At 41.5% G+C, this 19,100-nt stretch overlaps 1 protein-coding gene across 4 annotated transcripts in view; it reads right to left on the bottom strand.

Annotated features, from left to right (window-relative positions):
* Positions 1 to 19,100, bottom strand: part of ATP8A2 (ATPase phospholipid transporting 8A2) — a 564,338-nt gene that overhangs the window by 154,055 nt on the left and 391,183 nt on the right. For all 4 annotated transcript variants that reach the window (XM_061629581.1, XM_061629578.1, XM_061629580.1 and 1 more), the window contains exons 29-30: positions 8,918 to 9,040; positions 5,578 to 5,656 (exon numbers count right to left, since the gene is read on the bottom strand). In XM_061629581.1, coding sequence (XP_061485565.1) covers positions 5,578 to 5,656; positions 8,918 to 9,040 — 202 coding nt within the window. The remainder of the gene's footprint in view (positions 1 to 5,577; positions 5,657 to 8,917; positions 9,041 to 19,100) is intronic.

Here is a 19,100-nt window from a genome sequence, read left to right as displayed (position 1 = left end):
GTTGGACAGTGAAAAACGCAGATAAAATCAGCTCTTTGAAATGTGTCGTTGGAGGAGAGTTTTGCAGATACCATGGACTGTGAAAAAGACAAATAATTGGGCATTAGAACAAATTAAACTAGAACTATCACTAGAAGCTAAAATGATGAAACTGAGGTTATCATATTTTGGACACATAATGAGAAGACATGATTCACTGGAAAAGACAATAATGCTGGGAAAACAGAAGGGAGTAGAAAAAGAGAAAGACCAAACAAGAGATGGATTGATTCCATAAAGGAAGCCACAGTACATGAAAGGTTGTCACACAGAGGAGGGCCGGGATCTCTTCTCAATCATCCCGGAGTGCAGGACACGGAATAATGGGCTCAAGTTGCTGTAGGCTTCTGTAAAAAGTAGTGTTGAGAAAGTTTCCAGAAAGACTGTAAAGGGTTAATGTGTGCAGCAGCTCAAGGACAGCTCGAAGGAGAGGCTGCAGCTGGCACAGAGCAAACCCTGTGTATAAAGCCTTGGGAAAGAAACCGCAAGGTGTGGGGGTGTTAGTAAGTGGACTAGAACTGTATCAGTGATATACTTTGCCTAAGGGATCAGTAAAGATCCATACTTTACAGGACTCGCTTGTTGTCTGTCTTTATTCTCTTCGTTCGTGGGCATTCAAGTACTATGGAACGTGGGCATATCTTGGGAATCTAGAGCTACACAACAAGGGTTATGGGCCCAGACTAGAGACCCGGATTACCCAGCTTACAAGAGTGCCAGTGAACAAGAAAGAACAGTGAGTGCGGAAATACGAAAGCTGACAGGCATAAGAAAATCTGTAGTAAAGCGTGCCAGGATGGCAGTTTCGCTTTCGGCTGGAATGCCTCTTGAACGGCTGACAGAAACAAACTACTCGAGTTGGCGTTTGAGGATGCAAGCATTTTTGACAAAGGAGGATGTATGGCAAGTAGTGGCACACGAACCCCCATCCGTCCCACCACCGGAGCAGTAGATTCAACTGGATGAAAGAGCAAGGTCGTTTCTCATATTGGCAGTAGATGATTCCCAGTTGCTGCATATCCAAGATAAGCCAACAGCAAGGCTTATATGGACTGCTCTTAATGAGGTGCACTTAAGGAAGACAGCCAGCAGTAAAATTCATTTAGCACGAAAACTCTATCAAATGAAGCTGACTGATGAAGTAAAAATGTCCATGCATTTACTAGAAATAAAGAAAATGTTTGCTGAATTGCAAGAAAGGAATGTGGTTCACACGCAATTGCAACAAGTGTATATCATTCTCTCTTCATTAAACACTTCCTGGGACCCTGTGGTATGTTCATTGGAAGCCATGCCAGACGAAGGGCTGACTGTCCAATATGTGTCGGGAAAGCTGATTCAGGAATGGGAAAGGCGAAAGGAAGCGGAGGAAAGAGAGAGAGAAGCCAAAACACGAGAAAGGAGAGAAAGAAGAACTGAAAGAACTGATACGAGTACGAGGATTTTCGGAATTAAGGCCTGTTATATCTGTAGTTCACACACACATCTACAAAAAGACTGTGAATCGAGACGAAAAGGACAAGGAAAGAAGGTATCACAAGTGCAGCTTGTAAGTGCCGACAAAAGTAAATCTAAAAGCTGCAGCAAGAGAGACGTTATTGAGTGGATAGTTGACTCAGGGGCTACTCACAGTATGATTACAGACGAAATGTTGTTCAAAACTATGATTCCCACGAAAGAGGATGTGGTACTTGCTGATGGTATGCACAGACAGGTACTGCGAAGGGGAACTGTAAGATTGAAAGTACTTAATACTGTAATGACTAATGTATTATATGTACCAGGATTGGAAAGTAATATCTTATCTGTCACGAAATTGAATTCCATGGGTTATGAAGTAATGTTTGGTCACGGCATGTGTAAGATAAGAAAAGGAGACAGAGTTTGTTTACAAGGAAAGCTAAAGAATTCACTGTTTTATGTAACACAGAGCCCGACAGAACGTACAACAATGACTGCAAACAAGAAGCCTCATGATAGGTGCATTCACCTGTGGCATAGAAAACTAGGCCATGCTTATTTCGGCATAATCAGAAAGACACCAGAGAATAGTGAGGATATAAAGTTCAAGGAGTGCAACAAGCATGTAGATTGTGAAATATGCAATCAAACTAAGGCCACAGTAGCTCCTATACATAGAGAGGCTAAGAGTGACACAACCGGACCGTATCAAACCATGCATGTTGACCTAGCTGGACCATTTCAAAGGTCACAGGGTGGAGCCAAATATTATCTAGTAATAGTAGATGATTACACCAGGTTTTGTACTCTATATTTGTTGACCTCTAAAGATGAAGCAGAAGGGAAATTGAAACAGTTTATAAAGAAAATTGAGGTGCAACATGGCACATACATCCGTCAAATCCGATCAGACCAAGGTGGGGAATTCACCAGCAAATCATTCGAGCAGTATCTGTTACAGAAAGGGATAGAACATGCGTTGACGGCCCCATTTTCTCTGTTTCAAAACGGAATAGCAGAGAGAAAAAATAGGACTCTGCAGGATGCCATGAGAGCCATGTTGAGAGACTCTGACCTACAAAACGCATTTTGGGGAGAGTGTGTGTTATACGCAAATCACATACAAAATAGATTATTTCACAGAGTAATAAACATGTCACCATATGAACGGCTTCATGGAAGAAAACCCAGACTACAACATATTGTGAGGTTCGGAGCCAAGTGTTGGGTGCATATTCCCAAAGGTAAAAGAAATGGGAAACTAGCCCAAAGAGCAGAGAAAGGATATATGCTAGGGTTCCAGAATGCATATTATCGGGTCTGGATACCAAAGCAAAGAAGGGTTGTGCTTAGTAAAAGTGTCAAAGCTCAGGAACAAGAATGGGATGAGACTGTGTATGTTGATCTAGGACACTCTTATAGCGCAAATACCGAAAATGAAATAGAGACAGGAATAAAGCAAGAGGAAGAGGAACAAACCCTTGCAAGCCCTAACGCGAGTAGCACACCAGATACACAACCTGAAATAACACTTAGGAGATCTAAAAGGGCAAACTTGGGGAAACCACCAGAAAGGTTTCGTATTAAAGCGCTACAAGCTCAAACCAGAAAGGGAGTCGAAGGGACACCAGAAAAGGATGAGGATGAGCAGTACCTTACAGAAGGAACTGTGTATTTCACCTGTATGAAACCAAACCAAATGCAATAATTGTAAAACGTATGTATAACTGTCTTTATGGAAAGGTGGGAACTGTAGGCTTCTGTAAAAAATAGTGTTGAGAAAGTTTCCAGAAAGACTGTAAAGGGTTAACGTGTGCAGCAGCTCAAGGACAGCTCGAAGGAGAGGCTGCAGCTGGCACAGAGCAAACCCTGTGTATAAAGCCTTGGGAAAGAAACCGCAAGGTGTGGGGGGTGTTAGTAAGTGGACTAGAACTGTATCAGTGATTTACTTTGCCTAAGGGATCAGTAAAGATCCATACTTTACACGACTCACTTGTTGTCCATCTTTATTCTCTTCATTCGTGGGCATTCAAGTACTATGGAACGTGGGCATATCTTGGGAATTTAGAGCTACACAACAGTTGCAGGAAGCCAGATTTCGAATGGACATCAGGAAAAACTTCCTAACTGTTAGAGCCATATGACAATGGAACCAATTACCTAGAGAGGTAGTGGGCTCTCCAGCACTGGAGGCATTCAAGAGGCAGCTGGGCAGCCATCTGTCGGGAATGCTTTGATTTGGATTCCTGCATTGAGCAGGGGGTTGGACTTGATGGCCTTATAGGCCCCTTCCAACTCTACTATTCTCTGATTCTATGACCTGAACTTACAATATCTGAACAGGGTGGTTCATGACAGATGCTATTGGAGGTAGATGATTGATAGGGTTGTAAGTCATAATAGACTTGAAGGCACATAACAACAATTTATACTCTAGGGCAGGGATGGATAAACCTACTGAAGGATGGTATATCCATTCATTCAATAAAAGGCGGGGGGAGACCTGTGGGCCTCCAGATACTGCTGGATTGCAAATCTCATCCAACAATACCTGTAAGGCTACAGGTTCCTCATTTCTGCTGCAGAGCTATTGACCAAGATTCATATAGCTCATTTATGTGAATCAAAAATACTGTCAATGCACAGCAGGGCTCTCTTCCTTCACCACCATTCGTAAGTGTACCCCATCCTGGCATACAAGGCTTTTAAGTAGACACCTTCTCCCAGTCTGCGTCTGTGTTGGAATTGCTTTTTAATATGTTTTTAAAGCTTTTTTTTAAAAAAAATATGTTTTTAAAGCTTTTTCTGTAAAAAAGATTTTTCTAAAGATGTTTTGTTTTAATATGTTTTTAAGGATGTTTTGTTGTAATATATTTTAAAATCTGTTTTTATGGTGTTTTACAGTGTTTTTAGTGCTTTTGTTTGCTGCCCTGGGCTCCTACTAGGAGGAAGGGCGGGATATAAATCTAATAAATAAATAAATAAAATATATCATTGAACAGTGCCACTCACTGAAATATGTATGTAGTATGTAAATGTCATGGAGAAATCTGGTTAAGTCCAGATATGTTTGGAGAATTTCAGTGTCAAAATCTATATGCTTTATTTTGTAATATCATGAACTTGCACTTTGGGAATCCCAAAGCCCTGCGAAAAAAGAACAGAAAAACTTCCTATGATTGACAGAGATGGTCAGGATGTGCTGTGAACACTTATTTGTAAGAGTACAGAAGCACCCATTCATAGCATACAGACACGGTGCATGCTAAGGAGCTCAAGAGGTGAAAGGGCATAGCAGTGTGAATGGCATATTTTTTTTATCTGAAGTTTTAAAAAGTATTTCCTCAAACAAAAGAGGGATAAAGGCTCTATATAGGTATCTCCCTGAACACCAAAGAAGTCAAGCGTTTTCACTTGAAAATGTGTAAGCCTTTAAAACTATTTATTTATGGATTCCAATTTAAATTGCCAGCACTTCTGAAGACAGCATCCAAAAATCATTAAATTCTAAATGGCTCTAATGATTAATTTGATGGCTAGTATGCAAGGTGACTCTTAAGTATGTAAAGAAGAAACTGAAGTTAAAGAATATGGATAAATATTATATGGATAAATAAATTATATGATTATATTTATAAGCATTTAACTCTGAGGTGTTCAGTTACACAGTGTTAATTGGTTACTTACACATCACATTGCTCTTACTAACAGACATTCATTTCAATTAACTGGAATAAGCCAACACAAAGTGGAGGCTTCATAAGACCACCACAACACTACCATGTGCACTAATTGTAACCATCATGTTAAAAACAAAAAGGCTGTATAAATCAATTCTAAGTCAATACAACTGCACATAAAGATCCTTCAATTATACATTTACAATTCTGAAGGTTGGGAATTGCTATCTATCTTTGCAAACAGGGTGGATTTGGAAGGTCACTGTTGATAAATGTTTGAACCTAAAAGCTGTTGGTCTGTCTGCCATGATTAATTTCCTAAGAACCTGTTGTGACCCACAAACACACTGAAGCTGGGCTAGAAAGGCTGACATTTGGAAAAGAATGAAATACTTACCATGTTCCAGTGCTTTTAACGGAAACCAAAAGAGAATGATGGAGTGGATCAAGGCATTGATGCAGTGACCCCAGAACACCTAAAGGAAAGCAAGCCAAAACCATCACAGGGGGGCTTTGAGAGTTTGCTCAAAGACGGTTTACCTCCCATCAAATGATTCATGATAAACACACAACAGAAAAACTATCATTTTTATTCAAAGGGTTTTTTAAAAAAAAATAACAATACCACTAAAACTAGAATTAAAATACAAAAATTGTTAATCCAAGCTAAGGCACCCTGTCTCTCCTGAAGTATCTATGGGTAGTATTCAGTGCTAGTCCTACTCAGAGCAGACTCAATGAAGTTAATAGACATAACTAACTTTGGTTCATTTATTTCAACGGATCTACTCTGAGTAGAACTTAGTCGAATATAAGCCTATAACTGCGAAAAAGAAAAAGAAAAAAAGAGTGTGAACAACAAAAAAGAGAATACACCATATGTTAGAGTTGTCTTTTTATGTTTTTTTTAAAAAACAAACAAACACAGACCCAGAGACTGCAGTCCATAACAAAGGAAAGATATAAATGTAAGAAAACAGATAGCCGTTTCTGGAGTTAAATTTCTTGGGAGAGGGGAAACATCACCACATTTCTCTCTCTTCCTTTCTATTTTCCTTTCCACACTCTAATAGAGGGGCCTGATTGTATGTTGTGTTGGCTTTTTGTTTTCTGGTTGTTTCTCCATATGGGACAACAATGGAAGTCATGAAGTCTAAAAATTCAGGGTCAAAACCAGATCTGACATTATTTGCACAGTTGCAATTAATGTAGATTGTTTGTGATGGAAACAGCAGCTATGGGGAAGCCTGAGCAACCTTGGGATGATGTGAGGGGGGGAGGGGGGTTAACCCCTTCTCTCCCTGTCACAATCCTGACAAAAATGGCCTCTCAGAAGCTGCTATTTACATTTCAAGGGACGTTTCCATTGCCTTTAATGGAGACTTCCCATGAAATATGGAAAGAGACAAAGTTAACCTTTCTTCCCTACCTCCTGTGGTCTGAGGCTACTCAGGCTTACCTGCATTTACAAAACAAAAACTTTTTTTTGTAGGAACATGTAAAAACATAATTTGTATTAAATTAACGTTGTGTCAAGTTTGGTCCTTTTGTTTTTTATTTTCTCTTTATTGTTATACTATGGGATGGGTATATGTATATGTAAAAGTCAAACATGGTTCTTGTTTTTTATATACTTTGTTTTTGTTTTGTTTGTTCAAAAAATAAAGTTATTTAAAAAATTTTTTTAAAGTTTGGTACTTATTGTTCTGGGGTGGTGATAGTTATAAACACTCCCTAAATTTGATTGCTTTAAAATGTACTGGGGTTATAAAGTCATTTTCTAATTTCTTAAATATTTCTATTAGGTTTTCCCTCATTAGACTATTGGGTACCTCCTGTGCTACTAAATAAGACAGATGAATATAGTTTGATAGAAATAGTTGTCTATTCTCTAAGCAACCAACTGAGATATTCAGCAAAATATGCAGGCAAAATGCCTCCCTTTACTATTTTTTCCCCAAATCATCATGAAGAAAATTAAATCAAGATGAGTAAAAGACATATCAACACCCACTCCAAAAAAACCCAACACCCCAACCCTCAGTTTATTTTCTTGAAAGATTGATGTTTTGTGCTTCATATCCCTTGAAATCTTAGACTCTGATGAACACCACCTCAGAACTTTTCTTTGTTTGAACTGTACACATTTTGTTTAAAAAATAAAGCTTTGAATGCTGAAGCTTTTTTAGTATGAATAGGTTAATAAAACAAGAGGGCTGAAAGTGGAGGAAATTCTCCAAAATATGAAAAGAAAATACATTGGGGTAATTTTACCTGCATATCTTCCTGAAACATCTTTTTAAATCTGCACCCTGACAGGAACAATAAAGTCATCTCAATATTTTCACAGAATCTCTTGGGGGTGGTGGTGACTGTTGTTAAGAAAAGGCCAGCAGGTAAAAGTGTGGGAATGTTTCATCACAAAACACAAAAATCAGTTGCAGCCTGTCCAGGCCCTTAGAAAACACCACAGACTGCACACTGTGAGGCTGATTAATCCACATGCAGATCTGGGAGATTCTCTTAAATATACGTGAGTTGTGTGGCTAATATTCTAGTTTGGAACTCTACAGATAACTTTTTCAACTCAGCTTTAAGTTCATGCTGATTTCTATCCATGTTACCAAAGGATTTAGTGAGCTGGATGCATGTCAATTCAACACACTGAACACAGCAGGAGATCAGCATTTGGCATGCAATTGCAACTGGGCGCCAAAAGACAATCTATGAGCTCAGCACATAGTCTCAAAGGGTAACCTGAACCAGCCCTCGTAAACAGTCATGTAGTGGCAAATTCAAAAGTGCAGGGTCCCTTCATGATAGTCAGAGCCACAATCCCTCCCCCCTTTTTTTTCTTTTGCTGCTGGGTTGAGAATGAGATCCTTGTTAATGCCTTCCCTCACAACAACAGATGTCCCTAGGAGCCAATCAGAATGAAAGTGCAGAGTGATAGCTACTGAAAAGTCTTCTCAATGGCTGACTTACCTCCTTTCACTCTGATTAGCTCTAATCAGCAGGAAAGAACAAGGAAGCAAGTTAGAAAACTCTTCTCAGTGGCTAGCATATTCCCATTTTATGCTGATTGCCTTGTAGGACACCATAGATGTAGGGATCCTGCTCCCAAAAAGTAAAGGGTCTAAGACCTCCCAAGACCCTGGACGACTACACTCCTGCTCATAAGTCAACATTCAGGACTTGAATGAAGCCAGGGTTTACAACGGCTCAGCTTTTGAACCTGTTCCTAACACTTAAGTTGTCCTTAAGTATACATGGATAGATTACCTTTCCAGCCCTTGGAGATTTGAGTCCTGGCATGCCTCACTGTAGGCATCATATACTGCCAGCATTGCCTGAGAGGGCCTTTGACTTGGAATCCTGGGTTCGTTGGCTTGTTCAGCACAAAGCTCACTGAGGGCTAGTTCATATGTGATCCTCTTAATGAGGGACTAGAGGTACTGAAACATGCAGTGGCTTCCGTATTCAACATCCACTACAGGATGCTACAGCTACCATCATCCCTGATGGCTGACTGTGTTAGGCAGGGCTGATAGGAGTTGTAGTCCACAACACAAGGTGAGTACCATGTTGGCTACTTCTGCTCTTGCCTATTAAGGAGTTATCCTTTCCAGTTGCATAAAACTGGGATACTACAGTAGCACATTTAAAATCCAGTTTCAAATGAAAGCTCATCCCAATTGTTTTCTTTCCTTCACCCAAAAGTAAACATTGCCTCTTACCCTGCTATTGAACCCATCAGCATTTTGAGTAATTTTGTAGAGCTGGGGAAACCTAAGCATGTTGTCTTGAGTGCATGATCGCTCAAAGATTCCCAAGGTGAAGGGAGGCAATGCCGTGAAAATCTAGAGAAAACAAGAGACGTAATTAAAAATAACAAACCATTAACTTTATAAACAAGTTGAAGAGTATGCTTCATACCTGGGAGAAAATCCCAACACTGTTAAAATCAACAACAGCAGTTCCACTAAATTCAGCAGTGCTGAATCTAAACTGTACAGTCAAAACACAGACGTTTTCCCCACTGGAGTGCTGAGAGCACCATAGCAAAAGGCTGCCACCGATCCAGAGAGGGAGCTCCATGAGTGTGAGGGGGCTTCCACACGGCTGGCGACAGAAAGGGTTAAGTGGAGGAACGGACAAATCTGTCCATTTCAGTTTCCCTCAGTTTCTCATTTTACCAATCTCCAGTTGTCCACATTTCAGTTTCAGATTGCGATTTTTTTTTTAAAAAATTAAAAGTCGTCACGAAAATTCTTCAGAGAATTTACCCTAATATACACATTTTTGGATGCAATTTCGCCTAATATAAACATTTTTATATTAGCAATTTTTCCTAATGCAATGGATTTTTGTACATTGTTTTGACTAATAGCTGCATTTTTATGCACACTTTACCCTAATATATGCGTTTTTGTACTTATTAATCAGCTGGAGTCCTATACTGCAAAACCTGGAGAAATGTAAATTTCAAAGGGTGGCCATGTTTTGGTTCACATATTGTTTTGGAAAGCGCAAAAGAGCTCGCTTTATCTTTAAACGTGAACTGAAATGAATTTCTCCCCTTCCCTAGTTAAGAGACTCATGGACAAGCAATGGGAAACCGGAATACATTTGAGGCCTTGAATCACAGCAAAAGAAGAGCAAATGACTGTTATCACATCTTTTGGAACCATGACGCAAGTAAAGTAAATGAGGATTGAGGGCTACAAACTCAGTCACTAATTTCAGTTCAAATGAGCTGTTTTTACTTATTTCAAATTCATCATTTAATTTCAAAAGGTTTAAATACTTTGAACCAATATTTCCAAGGCAGCTGGCAAATGTTTTAAGCAAACACACATAGGTGTTTAAGGAGTTTGTGGATCACACAGAGCCTAAACCAAACTCCAACTGCCCTATGAGAAGGAATCCAGGAGATAGGGAGGAAAGGAGGCAAAGGAAACATGAGGCGCTGCTCTTACACCAGCTGGGCTATCTTTTTCTTCACCAGCTACCTTGTGGCAGGGGTCCTGTTGACTTTTTGCTTCAATATTTGCTCTGTTCTGACATTAGGGGTGTAGTCATCTGGGGACTCGGGGGGTCTTAGACCTTTTACTTTTTTTGGAGCAGGGTTCCATCAGGGTCCCTCTGACTCCAGCACCATATGAGCTAATTAGCCTAAAGGGGAGCATATTAGCCACAGATTGGAACCGTAAGTCTGAACTTCACCAGGAAGTTATCTGACCATGACAATGGGGTGACATCCACCCCCCTATCTCCAGACCACCCCCTCCTCCATCTGGAGCAAAAACCAAGTCGAGAGTGTGCCCTGCATCAGGCCAGTGACAACTTGAGACAACCCCATGGTCGTCATGGAGGCCATGAAGTCCCAAGCCGGAACACTAGAGGCAGCCTCAGCATGGACACTGAAATCACCCAGCACTATCGTTCTGGGCTCCTCCAACACCACAGCCGAGACGGCCTCTGCCAGCTCAGTCAGAGAAGCTGCCGGGCAGCAGGGTGGACGGTACACCAGCAGCAACCCTAGTTTACTGTCTCCTCGGCCCGACACCAGGTGAAGGCCCTCACAGCCAGCTCCAAGACAGAGTGGTTTCCTGGTGACAGAGATGGAAGTTCTGTAGACCATGGCAACTCTTTTCCCCCGTCCCTGTGGCCTGTTCTGGTGTTGCACTGAGTATCCAGGTGGGCAAAGCTGGGTCAGATCAACTCCTCCCAGGTCTCAGTAATGCACATCAAATCAGCACCTTCATCCACAATCAACTCATGGATGAGAGCGGTCTTATTGTGTACTGATGTGGCATTAGACAGTAACACACACAGGCCAGTGGGCACAGCAGATGAGCAACGTGGAACCCATCCATGAGAGGAGTGGCATCAAGGAACAAGGCACAGATAGCCTTGCCCTCATCTTTTACGGTAATTCACCACATCCCCATGGCTATATTTCCCTCTACCCATGACCACTGATATTGGGGTGGCATCATCCATGTTCCTCCATACTAAGACTCTTCCTAAACAGCTGATATGGACCCAACACAAGCCCACCAATAAAGCCTGCTGGAGAGAATTATCCCAGTAGGCGTCTGTGAGAATTGGGAACAATCACACCCATTCAAACTTTTTCACACAGGGCCCATCTACTCCCCTCCTGTCTCACACCAAGGGAGGGCCAGCCTTCTGCCAGTTACAGACTCTCACTCTGAAGGCATCTGGCGACTTTCTCCTACCATTCAGTTCACTGCACAGGCTCTCACCCTGTGCAGGAACTACAGATGCACCACACGCCCTCCCCACCACCAATCTCCTCTAGATTGGTTTAACAGAAAATTGAAACAAACAAAAAGAAAGGTAATAGAAGGGGGGCAATGCCCTCACCCTCAGGATTCCCTAAGAGGCTCCCCAAGGGCAGCTGGGCTTTTATGCCTCCTGACCCAGCCAGCAGCTGATGCAAGAGGCTGCAAGATTAACTGCAGCCTCTCTCTGGAGCCAGGGTCAGGCAGGGGGTCCCAGTCCTTGCAGCACTTACCAGGGACTTCAGCTGTCTCGAGAGTCAGCACCCCAAAGGAGCAAGCAGCAAGCACCCAGATGCTCAGATACTCACTTCCAGGGCAGGTCTTCTTCACACCCCTAGTGCTGCAGCTGTTATTTATTTTGCATCTCATCTCATCATTGTAATAATGTAGACCAAGCATGGGGAACCTTTTGCCCTGCCCTCCAGATGTTGCTGAACAACAACTCCCATCAGCCCTAGCAAGCATTGCCAAAGGCTAGGGATGATGGGACTGGAGGGCCAAAGGTCCCCCAGTCCTGATGTAGACTCTTCGGGATAGATGCTTATGTAAACAGCCATGCTTTAATTTACTGTTTTGCAAGCATTTAAGTTCTAATTAACACAGATGAGGAGTTTTATTGTTGTTGCTATACAGCTCTCACCTTACAATTTTTCACCTTTATATAACTGCCAATTAAGATTTCACTTCATGAAGTGGGTCTGAGTCCATGAAAGCATATGTCACAATAAATTTATTAGACTTTAAGTTGTCAAATTTATTAGTCTTTAAGGTGTTTTTCGCTCCAAGCAACTAAACAACTCTGCATTTTTTTTTACTATATTATAGATCAGTACCAAATGTGGTCAAATGTATTAGGTTTTGCAGCCTAAATACTTGCAGCACACAAATCCTTACATGCTGCATTCTTTCTTAGCATATAAAATAAAGTCTTAAATCCTGATATTTTGTCCCTGCTTGGACCTGGCCTGGTTACTTATTGGGATGTTCTGAACCCAGATAATCCTAGAAATTCTGATAACTGAGGTACTCTTGAGCAATTTTACATGAGTCATCTTCCGTTGGCCAAGGATGCAGCAGCCGTGTGACTACCTGGCTGAAAGGGCTGCACTGGCTTCTGATTCTGAGCCTCATTCAAAGGGCGGGTGGTGACATTTTAAAACTGAACAACTACTTCCAGCCATATAAGCCTGGCCACTCATAGGAATGAGCGTATCTGTCCATTCTGGGGTCTCTTTATTTCTGATTTTCCCAATTTTAAATTCAGTTCTCCACATTTCTACATCAGTTTGCCATTATTATTATTTTTTAAAAGTCCTCATGAAAATTCATCAGCCATTTCATGCAAATTTATCTTGTTACACACAGTTTTCAATGCAATTTTGCGTAATATAATGCATTATCTTATGTCATTTTCACTATTGTATTTATATGCACATTTTAGTATATACATTTTTGTACACATTATTTGGCTGAACAACAGCATTGCAACTATCAGATAAGTACAAATTTCAAAAGATGGCTGCGTTTCAGTTTGCATATTGTTTCAGAACATGCTAATTAAGTAAGTTCACCTTTAAATGTGAAGTGAATCAAAGTTTTCCCCATCCCTACCCCACTCTTTTAAAGTAATCAATGGAAGCCACTAACATGTGATTGAAGCACGTCTGGTTGGGACAAGAAAGCCCTCTTGGCGGATGTGCTCCTTATGTAAGGAGACCCAGCCTGTTCCCTCCCTTCTCTTGCAAAGCAAAGACTTGCCTTTGTAGGAATGCTGTTGGACTACGTCTGCTGACATAGCTATGTTTTAAAAAAAGAAAACTATATATATGATGTTTTCAGAATTAAACAGATTTGTTTGTGTTTTGGAATGCTACTTTGCTTGGTTTCTGATATTTTCCAATGGTGCATATGGTGTTAGTTATTATATGATTATTTCCTTTTGATATACTTGCTTTAGGATTAAATTGTTTTTAAAAATGTGTTTTTAAATTTGTATATTTGTTTTTAATGTTTTTAATTGTTGTAAACTGCCCAGAGAGCTTTGGCTATGGGGCGGTATACATATGTAATTATTATTATTATCATTATTATCATCATCATCATCATCATTAATAATAATTATTATTATTATTTAGTATGCTTTATGACTGTATGGCCACTTTTTAAAAAAAGTCAAAATATCAATACTTTGAACTAGCTAACTAACTAATTACTTGATTAATTAAAGCTGCTGGAGAATCATGTTGAGTACATATTTGAAATAAGACTCATGATTTAAGAGCAAAGCTGTCTGCAACTTCTCACAAACCAACATCCTCTCTTACCTCCCATACTGAAAGCTGTATATCGTTTAAACTTTCTTTCTAACCTAAATTTATATCTCGGCACTGTATTTACATTCAACCAGCTGTCTCTAATTATATACCATTTCTATTTATTTTCTTTGCAAAAGAAAAAAAACAATTTCGTTTTTTAAAAGTTTGCAGTATGATTCCTGCCAGAAATGTGTAAGAAGCCTGGCAAATGCAGGTGAAGATCAGCTTCAACAAAGGAACAGCTATTCCTGGGGATCAGTAACAGCAAGTACATTTCCTAGCTCCATGATGTCATCCATCTCTTTGAATTAGTCACAAAGCAACACACCAGATGGCTGTATGCAGAGCATTCTGTATTCTTGTGCGTTAGATGAGAGCCAAGACTAATGGGCAGCTCATATGATTGACTTTCCCGGCTGTGTCCACATGCATGAGGAGCAAGTCACTCTTTCCTTGTCTGGGGATTGCCCCAGTCACAGCTGCCGGCTGAGCAATCGCGAGTCTCAAGGGAAATGGTTATTCCCATGAGCTGTCTTGTATAACAAGGCCTTTGGGATACTCTGATCCACCCTATGTATGTGCCACACTCTAATACTAATTAGAGGGGGAGTGTCCCATCAATATTTTGGAGGGGTTCCCATATTTCCTGACTGTTAAGTAGTACACACACAGATACAAACACAAATCTGGTGACAGCTTAAAGCCTGTCACTGCTTACAGACCATACCTTCAAAGTTCATTCAAAGCACATTTACTTCCCTCTTCCCCAAAGAATCCTGAGAACTGTTGTTTGTTAAGGGTGCTGAGAACTGTAGCTCTGTGATGGGTAAACTATGGTTCCCAGGATTCTTGGGGAGGAGAGAATGTGCTTTGAATGTGCTTTAAAGATATAGCATGTATACAACCTAATAGATTTATTGTGGCAGACATTCTTGTGAATTACAGTTCACTTCTTCAGAAGTATCTGATGAAGTGGGGTTTAATTCACAGAAACTGACATTTTAATACCTGTTAAGACTTTTTAAAGTGCTGTGGATTTAGGGGTGCAAGCCTCTGTTGTTGCTATAACAGACTAATACAGCTACTGCTCTGGAATGTAAGTACATCACCAGTGCCGTAACTAGGCAGGTGCAACAGGTGCACAGGCACAGGGCACAGGACAAAGGGGCCTCTGAAATGGAACTGAAGAAAAAAAAAGTCAAATATAATAATATTTTCAAATTTTAAATTTCGCCGCTGTGCTCTGCTGTGCGGTTCAGATGTCGGTGAACCGAGTGCGTCGAGTGGGCCCAGGCAGCCCATTGCGTTATTTAGCGGTTTAGCAATTGGTCATTGCGTCACTCAGTCCCTGGACGCCCTCGACGCCCTCTGCTCACCAACATCTGAATGACTGAATTGCAGGACTGATCGATGCGTCACGTGTTTATGTTTATGTCGTGGTTTATGCTGCTTTTTACCCAACGACCACAGCTAAAATATTGTTGATGCTGTTTGTTAACTAGTCTGACTTCGACTTGTGATTAGATAACAAACAAATTACTTTGTTCTTGCGTTTATGTGTTACTCTGAAAACAGGTAGGTAAACTTTATTAAATAATAAAAATCTCAAAAATACGTTTGTATATTTTAAGGTTAAGGTGGCGAATCATCTATTTGAATTTAGCGATGTAGTTTTTTGAAGTTTTCTTCAATAATAATTATAATTATTTATTTTATTTATTTATTTTATTTTATTTATATACCGCCCTAAGCCAAAAAGGCTCTCTGGGCGGTGTACATAATAATTAGTATATTACATTATTTTGCTACAATTCTATACCGGGGTAGATATTTTAATTTATTAAATTTATATTGTACATAAATTAAATTAAATATTAAATATGTATGTGATTGTGAAATGTAATTTATAAGGCATACAAAAACTTAGCTCATAATTATCGTTATTATTAAAGTAAAGATAACGTCGAATGCAAATAATTATAAATATAGGAACATATTTATATAAAATATCATTGTAATACTTAAGCTCTTTAATTTTCAGAAGATTTGATGATTTTAATTTTTTTGAGATTTATCGATTTAAGATTTTAAATATTTTTACCAATACTCATGCAGTGTGAAAAATAGTATTTTTTTTTCTTAGTCCAAAAATGTCCAAGCAACTGTCGGGTGCCCCCCCCCAAAAAAATTAAGGGGCCCAAAAATAAAACCTTGCACAGGGCACATGAAAAGCTAGTTGCGGCACTTGTACATCACAACTTACTTATATTTTAATTGGGGCAAAGAGATTTAGCTCTTATTATAACCAGTGAAAGACAGTAAGGTAGTTGTCAGGTCAAACACAGTGATAACAAAGTGCTTTACACATTTTTACAAAATATTGGGTGATTAACAGCTACTCAAAAGTAAGCCGATTCAGTGTTTAATGGGGTCTACTCCCAGACTGCAATCCTATTCACATCTACTTGGGAGAATGCCCTATTAAACTCTGCTCTTTCAACTCACCTTCCTTCCTCACCTGTTGTGGGGGAATATTATGGTCATGCTTGCTAAGCAACCAGGGAAAACAGATGAGCGGAAGGATCTGATAGAATGGTAGCACAACAATGGTGCAATCTTCCACTGCATCGTTAGTTAGTGGAGATGTAATTCCTGGCATGTATATTACTCTGAGTTTGCTCTCTGATTGCATATCTGATGGAATGGGCCTGGGATTTGGACAAAAGAGTGGTAATGGGCTAGAGGGCCCAGCTAATGTTATTTAATAGGTAGTGGCTAAGCTGTACTAAAATATATTTTCTTAGGGAAACAGAATGTTAATGTCACTATCAACTAGAGTGGAACCTAATGAACATTTTAACTGAGTTGTGAAAGATATTATAAATTCATAGAGCAAACCTGAGAAAGATGCTAGAAGACCACTAGATACGGAGAACCTCCATAGTCAGTGGGAGGTTAGTGGTTGGAGGCAACTGCTGATTCTGCCACCATTGCCAATTCAGTAAGGCCAAAAAGAAGGTATTTGGGGTGTGTCAGAGATGGATCAGGGGAGATACACTGGACCCAGAGCCCCTTTCTTCCCTAAACATGCTGCAGTTATTTACATCCCCCCCATTGGACTATGGCATGGGAGACCAGGGTTCGAATCCCCACATAGCCATGAAGCTCACTGGGTGACCTTGGGCCAGTCACTGCCTCTCAGCCTCAGAGGAAGGCAGTGATAAACCCCCTCTGAATACCGCTTACCATGAAAACCATATTCATAGGGTCGCCATAAGTCGGAATCGACTTGAAGGCAGTCCATTTCCATTTCCCCCCAATTGGGATCAATAGGAGGAAAGTTTATAAAGAGGAACTGGCAAGGGAAAAAGAGAAAAATCACTTGCCCCCCCCCGCCCCCGCCTGGCATGAGTCTTGCAGGACTTTGGAAGTGGTGGTTATTTTAGCCATGGACTTTGCTCCCATCCTTCATAGAATTGCTCTGCAACAGGAGTCACCAACCTATCTGAGCCAGTGGGCACATCTGGAATTTTGAGAAAGTGTCATGGATGCCAGTCACAAAATGGCAGCAGGGGAGGCAGTGCAAAACCCAAAGTGGTTGCCACATCCAAAAGAGGAGAAAAAGAGACAGGACCTACCTGATAAAAAGGGAAAAGACATCTACCTCAGTTGCTGACACAACTGCTCACACAGAAAAAGTCTTTGCACCTCTCTTCTATTGAGACCTGATGGAAGGGAGGTCATCCAATCCTGGCCTTCAGTGAAATGTGGGCATGTTTAAGGGAACATGTTTGATGTAGGAAGGAGAGGTTGAGCAGTAAGATCAAACAGTGCTTTGTGCATTGGGGAATTTGTTTGGGGGGATATTTACTGAGACCCTTTATGTGTTTTATATGAGACCCAGTGCCTGCAGGAGGAAGGGGAACACCACCATCCCTTCCAGGGAAAGAGCCATTTGGTGCTGCTGTCTGCCTGCTTGCTGCTGCTGCTGCTTGGCTGCCACCACCACCACCCTTTCCCAGTTAGACTTCTGCTCTGCGGGGGCCACACCTTGCAGGACCAGGCCCCACATACTCAGCCAGCTGTGGCTGATTTTTTCCACCTGTCCCTTCTCTGGAGGGGATACATAAGCCGGCTGGCTGAGGTGGCTCCTGTTTTGTTTGCCTTTTTGTAGGTCTTGAATTATGTGCCTGGGAGCGAGGATTCAGAGCCAAGTGGGGAAACATGAGGGCCCCCCAATTAGTGTAGTGACGGGTAGAGGGAGATATGGCATTGTGAGGAGGACTTGCCAGGTAAGGGGAACGTGGCCCAGGCAGTTAACAGCTGTGCCTTGTTCCAGTCCTCCCCAAACCTGCAGGTTTGTTGGTTGCCCTATCAGCCAGCTCTCAGGCCTCCAGATGCTGCTGCTAAACGCCAGATCGGTGCATAATAAGATCTCCCTCATTCACGATTTAATTGTGGATGAGGCAGCCAATCTGGCATGTATAACCGAGACCTGGGTGGGTGAGCAGGGAGGAGTCAGTCTTTCCCAGCTATGTCCACCAGGGTACCTGGTCCAGCATCAGGGTAGACCTGAGGGCCAGGGAGGGGGGGTTGCTGTGGTCTATAGGAGCTCCATCTTCCTCTGCAGGCACCCTGTCCATGTGACTACTGGTCTGGAGTGTTTGCACCTTATGTTGGGTCAGCGGGACAGACTGGGGATTCTGCTGGTGTACCGCCCACCCCACTGCCCAACAGACTCCTTAGCTGAGCTGACAGAGGTGGTCTTGGGTGTACTGTTGAGATCCCCCAGACTGTTGGTTCTGGGGGATGTCAACATCAATGCCAAGGCCACCTTATCCGGGGTGGCTCAGGATTTCATGGTCTCCATGACAACCATGGGACTGTCCAAATATGCCATTGGCCCAACACATGTAGCAGGGCATATTCTAGATTTGGTTTTTGCATCTGGACATGGAGTTGGTGATCTGAATGTGGGGGGCCTTACATCAGTCCCTCTGTCATGGACAGATCACTGCTTACTGAAGTTTAGACTTACAGCGGCTTTTCCCCTCTGCAAGGGTGGGGGACCTATTAAGTTGGTCTGCCCCCACAGACTAATGGATCTGGATGGTTTCCAAAGGGCTCTGGGGAGTTTTCCGGCTGATAGGGCTGGCACTCCTGTCGAAACCCTGGTTGAACTGTGGAATACAGAAATGACCCGGGCGGTTGACATGATTGCTCCTGAGCGCCCTCTCCTGTGTAGAGCTCATACGGCTCCATGGTATACCCCAGAGCTGAGAGCGATGAAACAA

Source organism: Rhineura floridana, chromosome 5 (assembly GCF_030035675.1).
Source record: "Rhineura floridana isolate rRhiFlo1 chromosome 5, rRhiFlo1.hap2, whole genome shotgun sequence".
Classification (NCBI taxonomy): Eukaryota; Metazoa; Chordata; class Lepidosauria; order Squamata; family Rhineuridae; genus Rhineura; species Rhineura floridana.
This window is presented reverse-complemented; position numbering and strand designations above follow the sequence as displayed.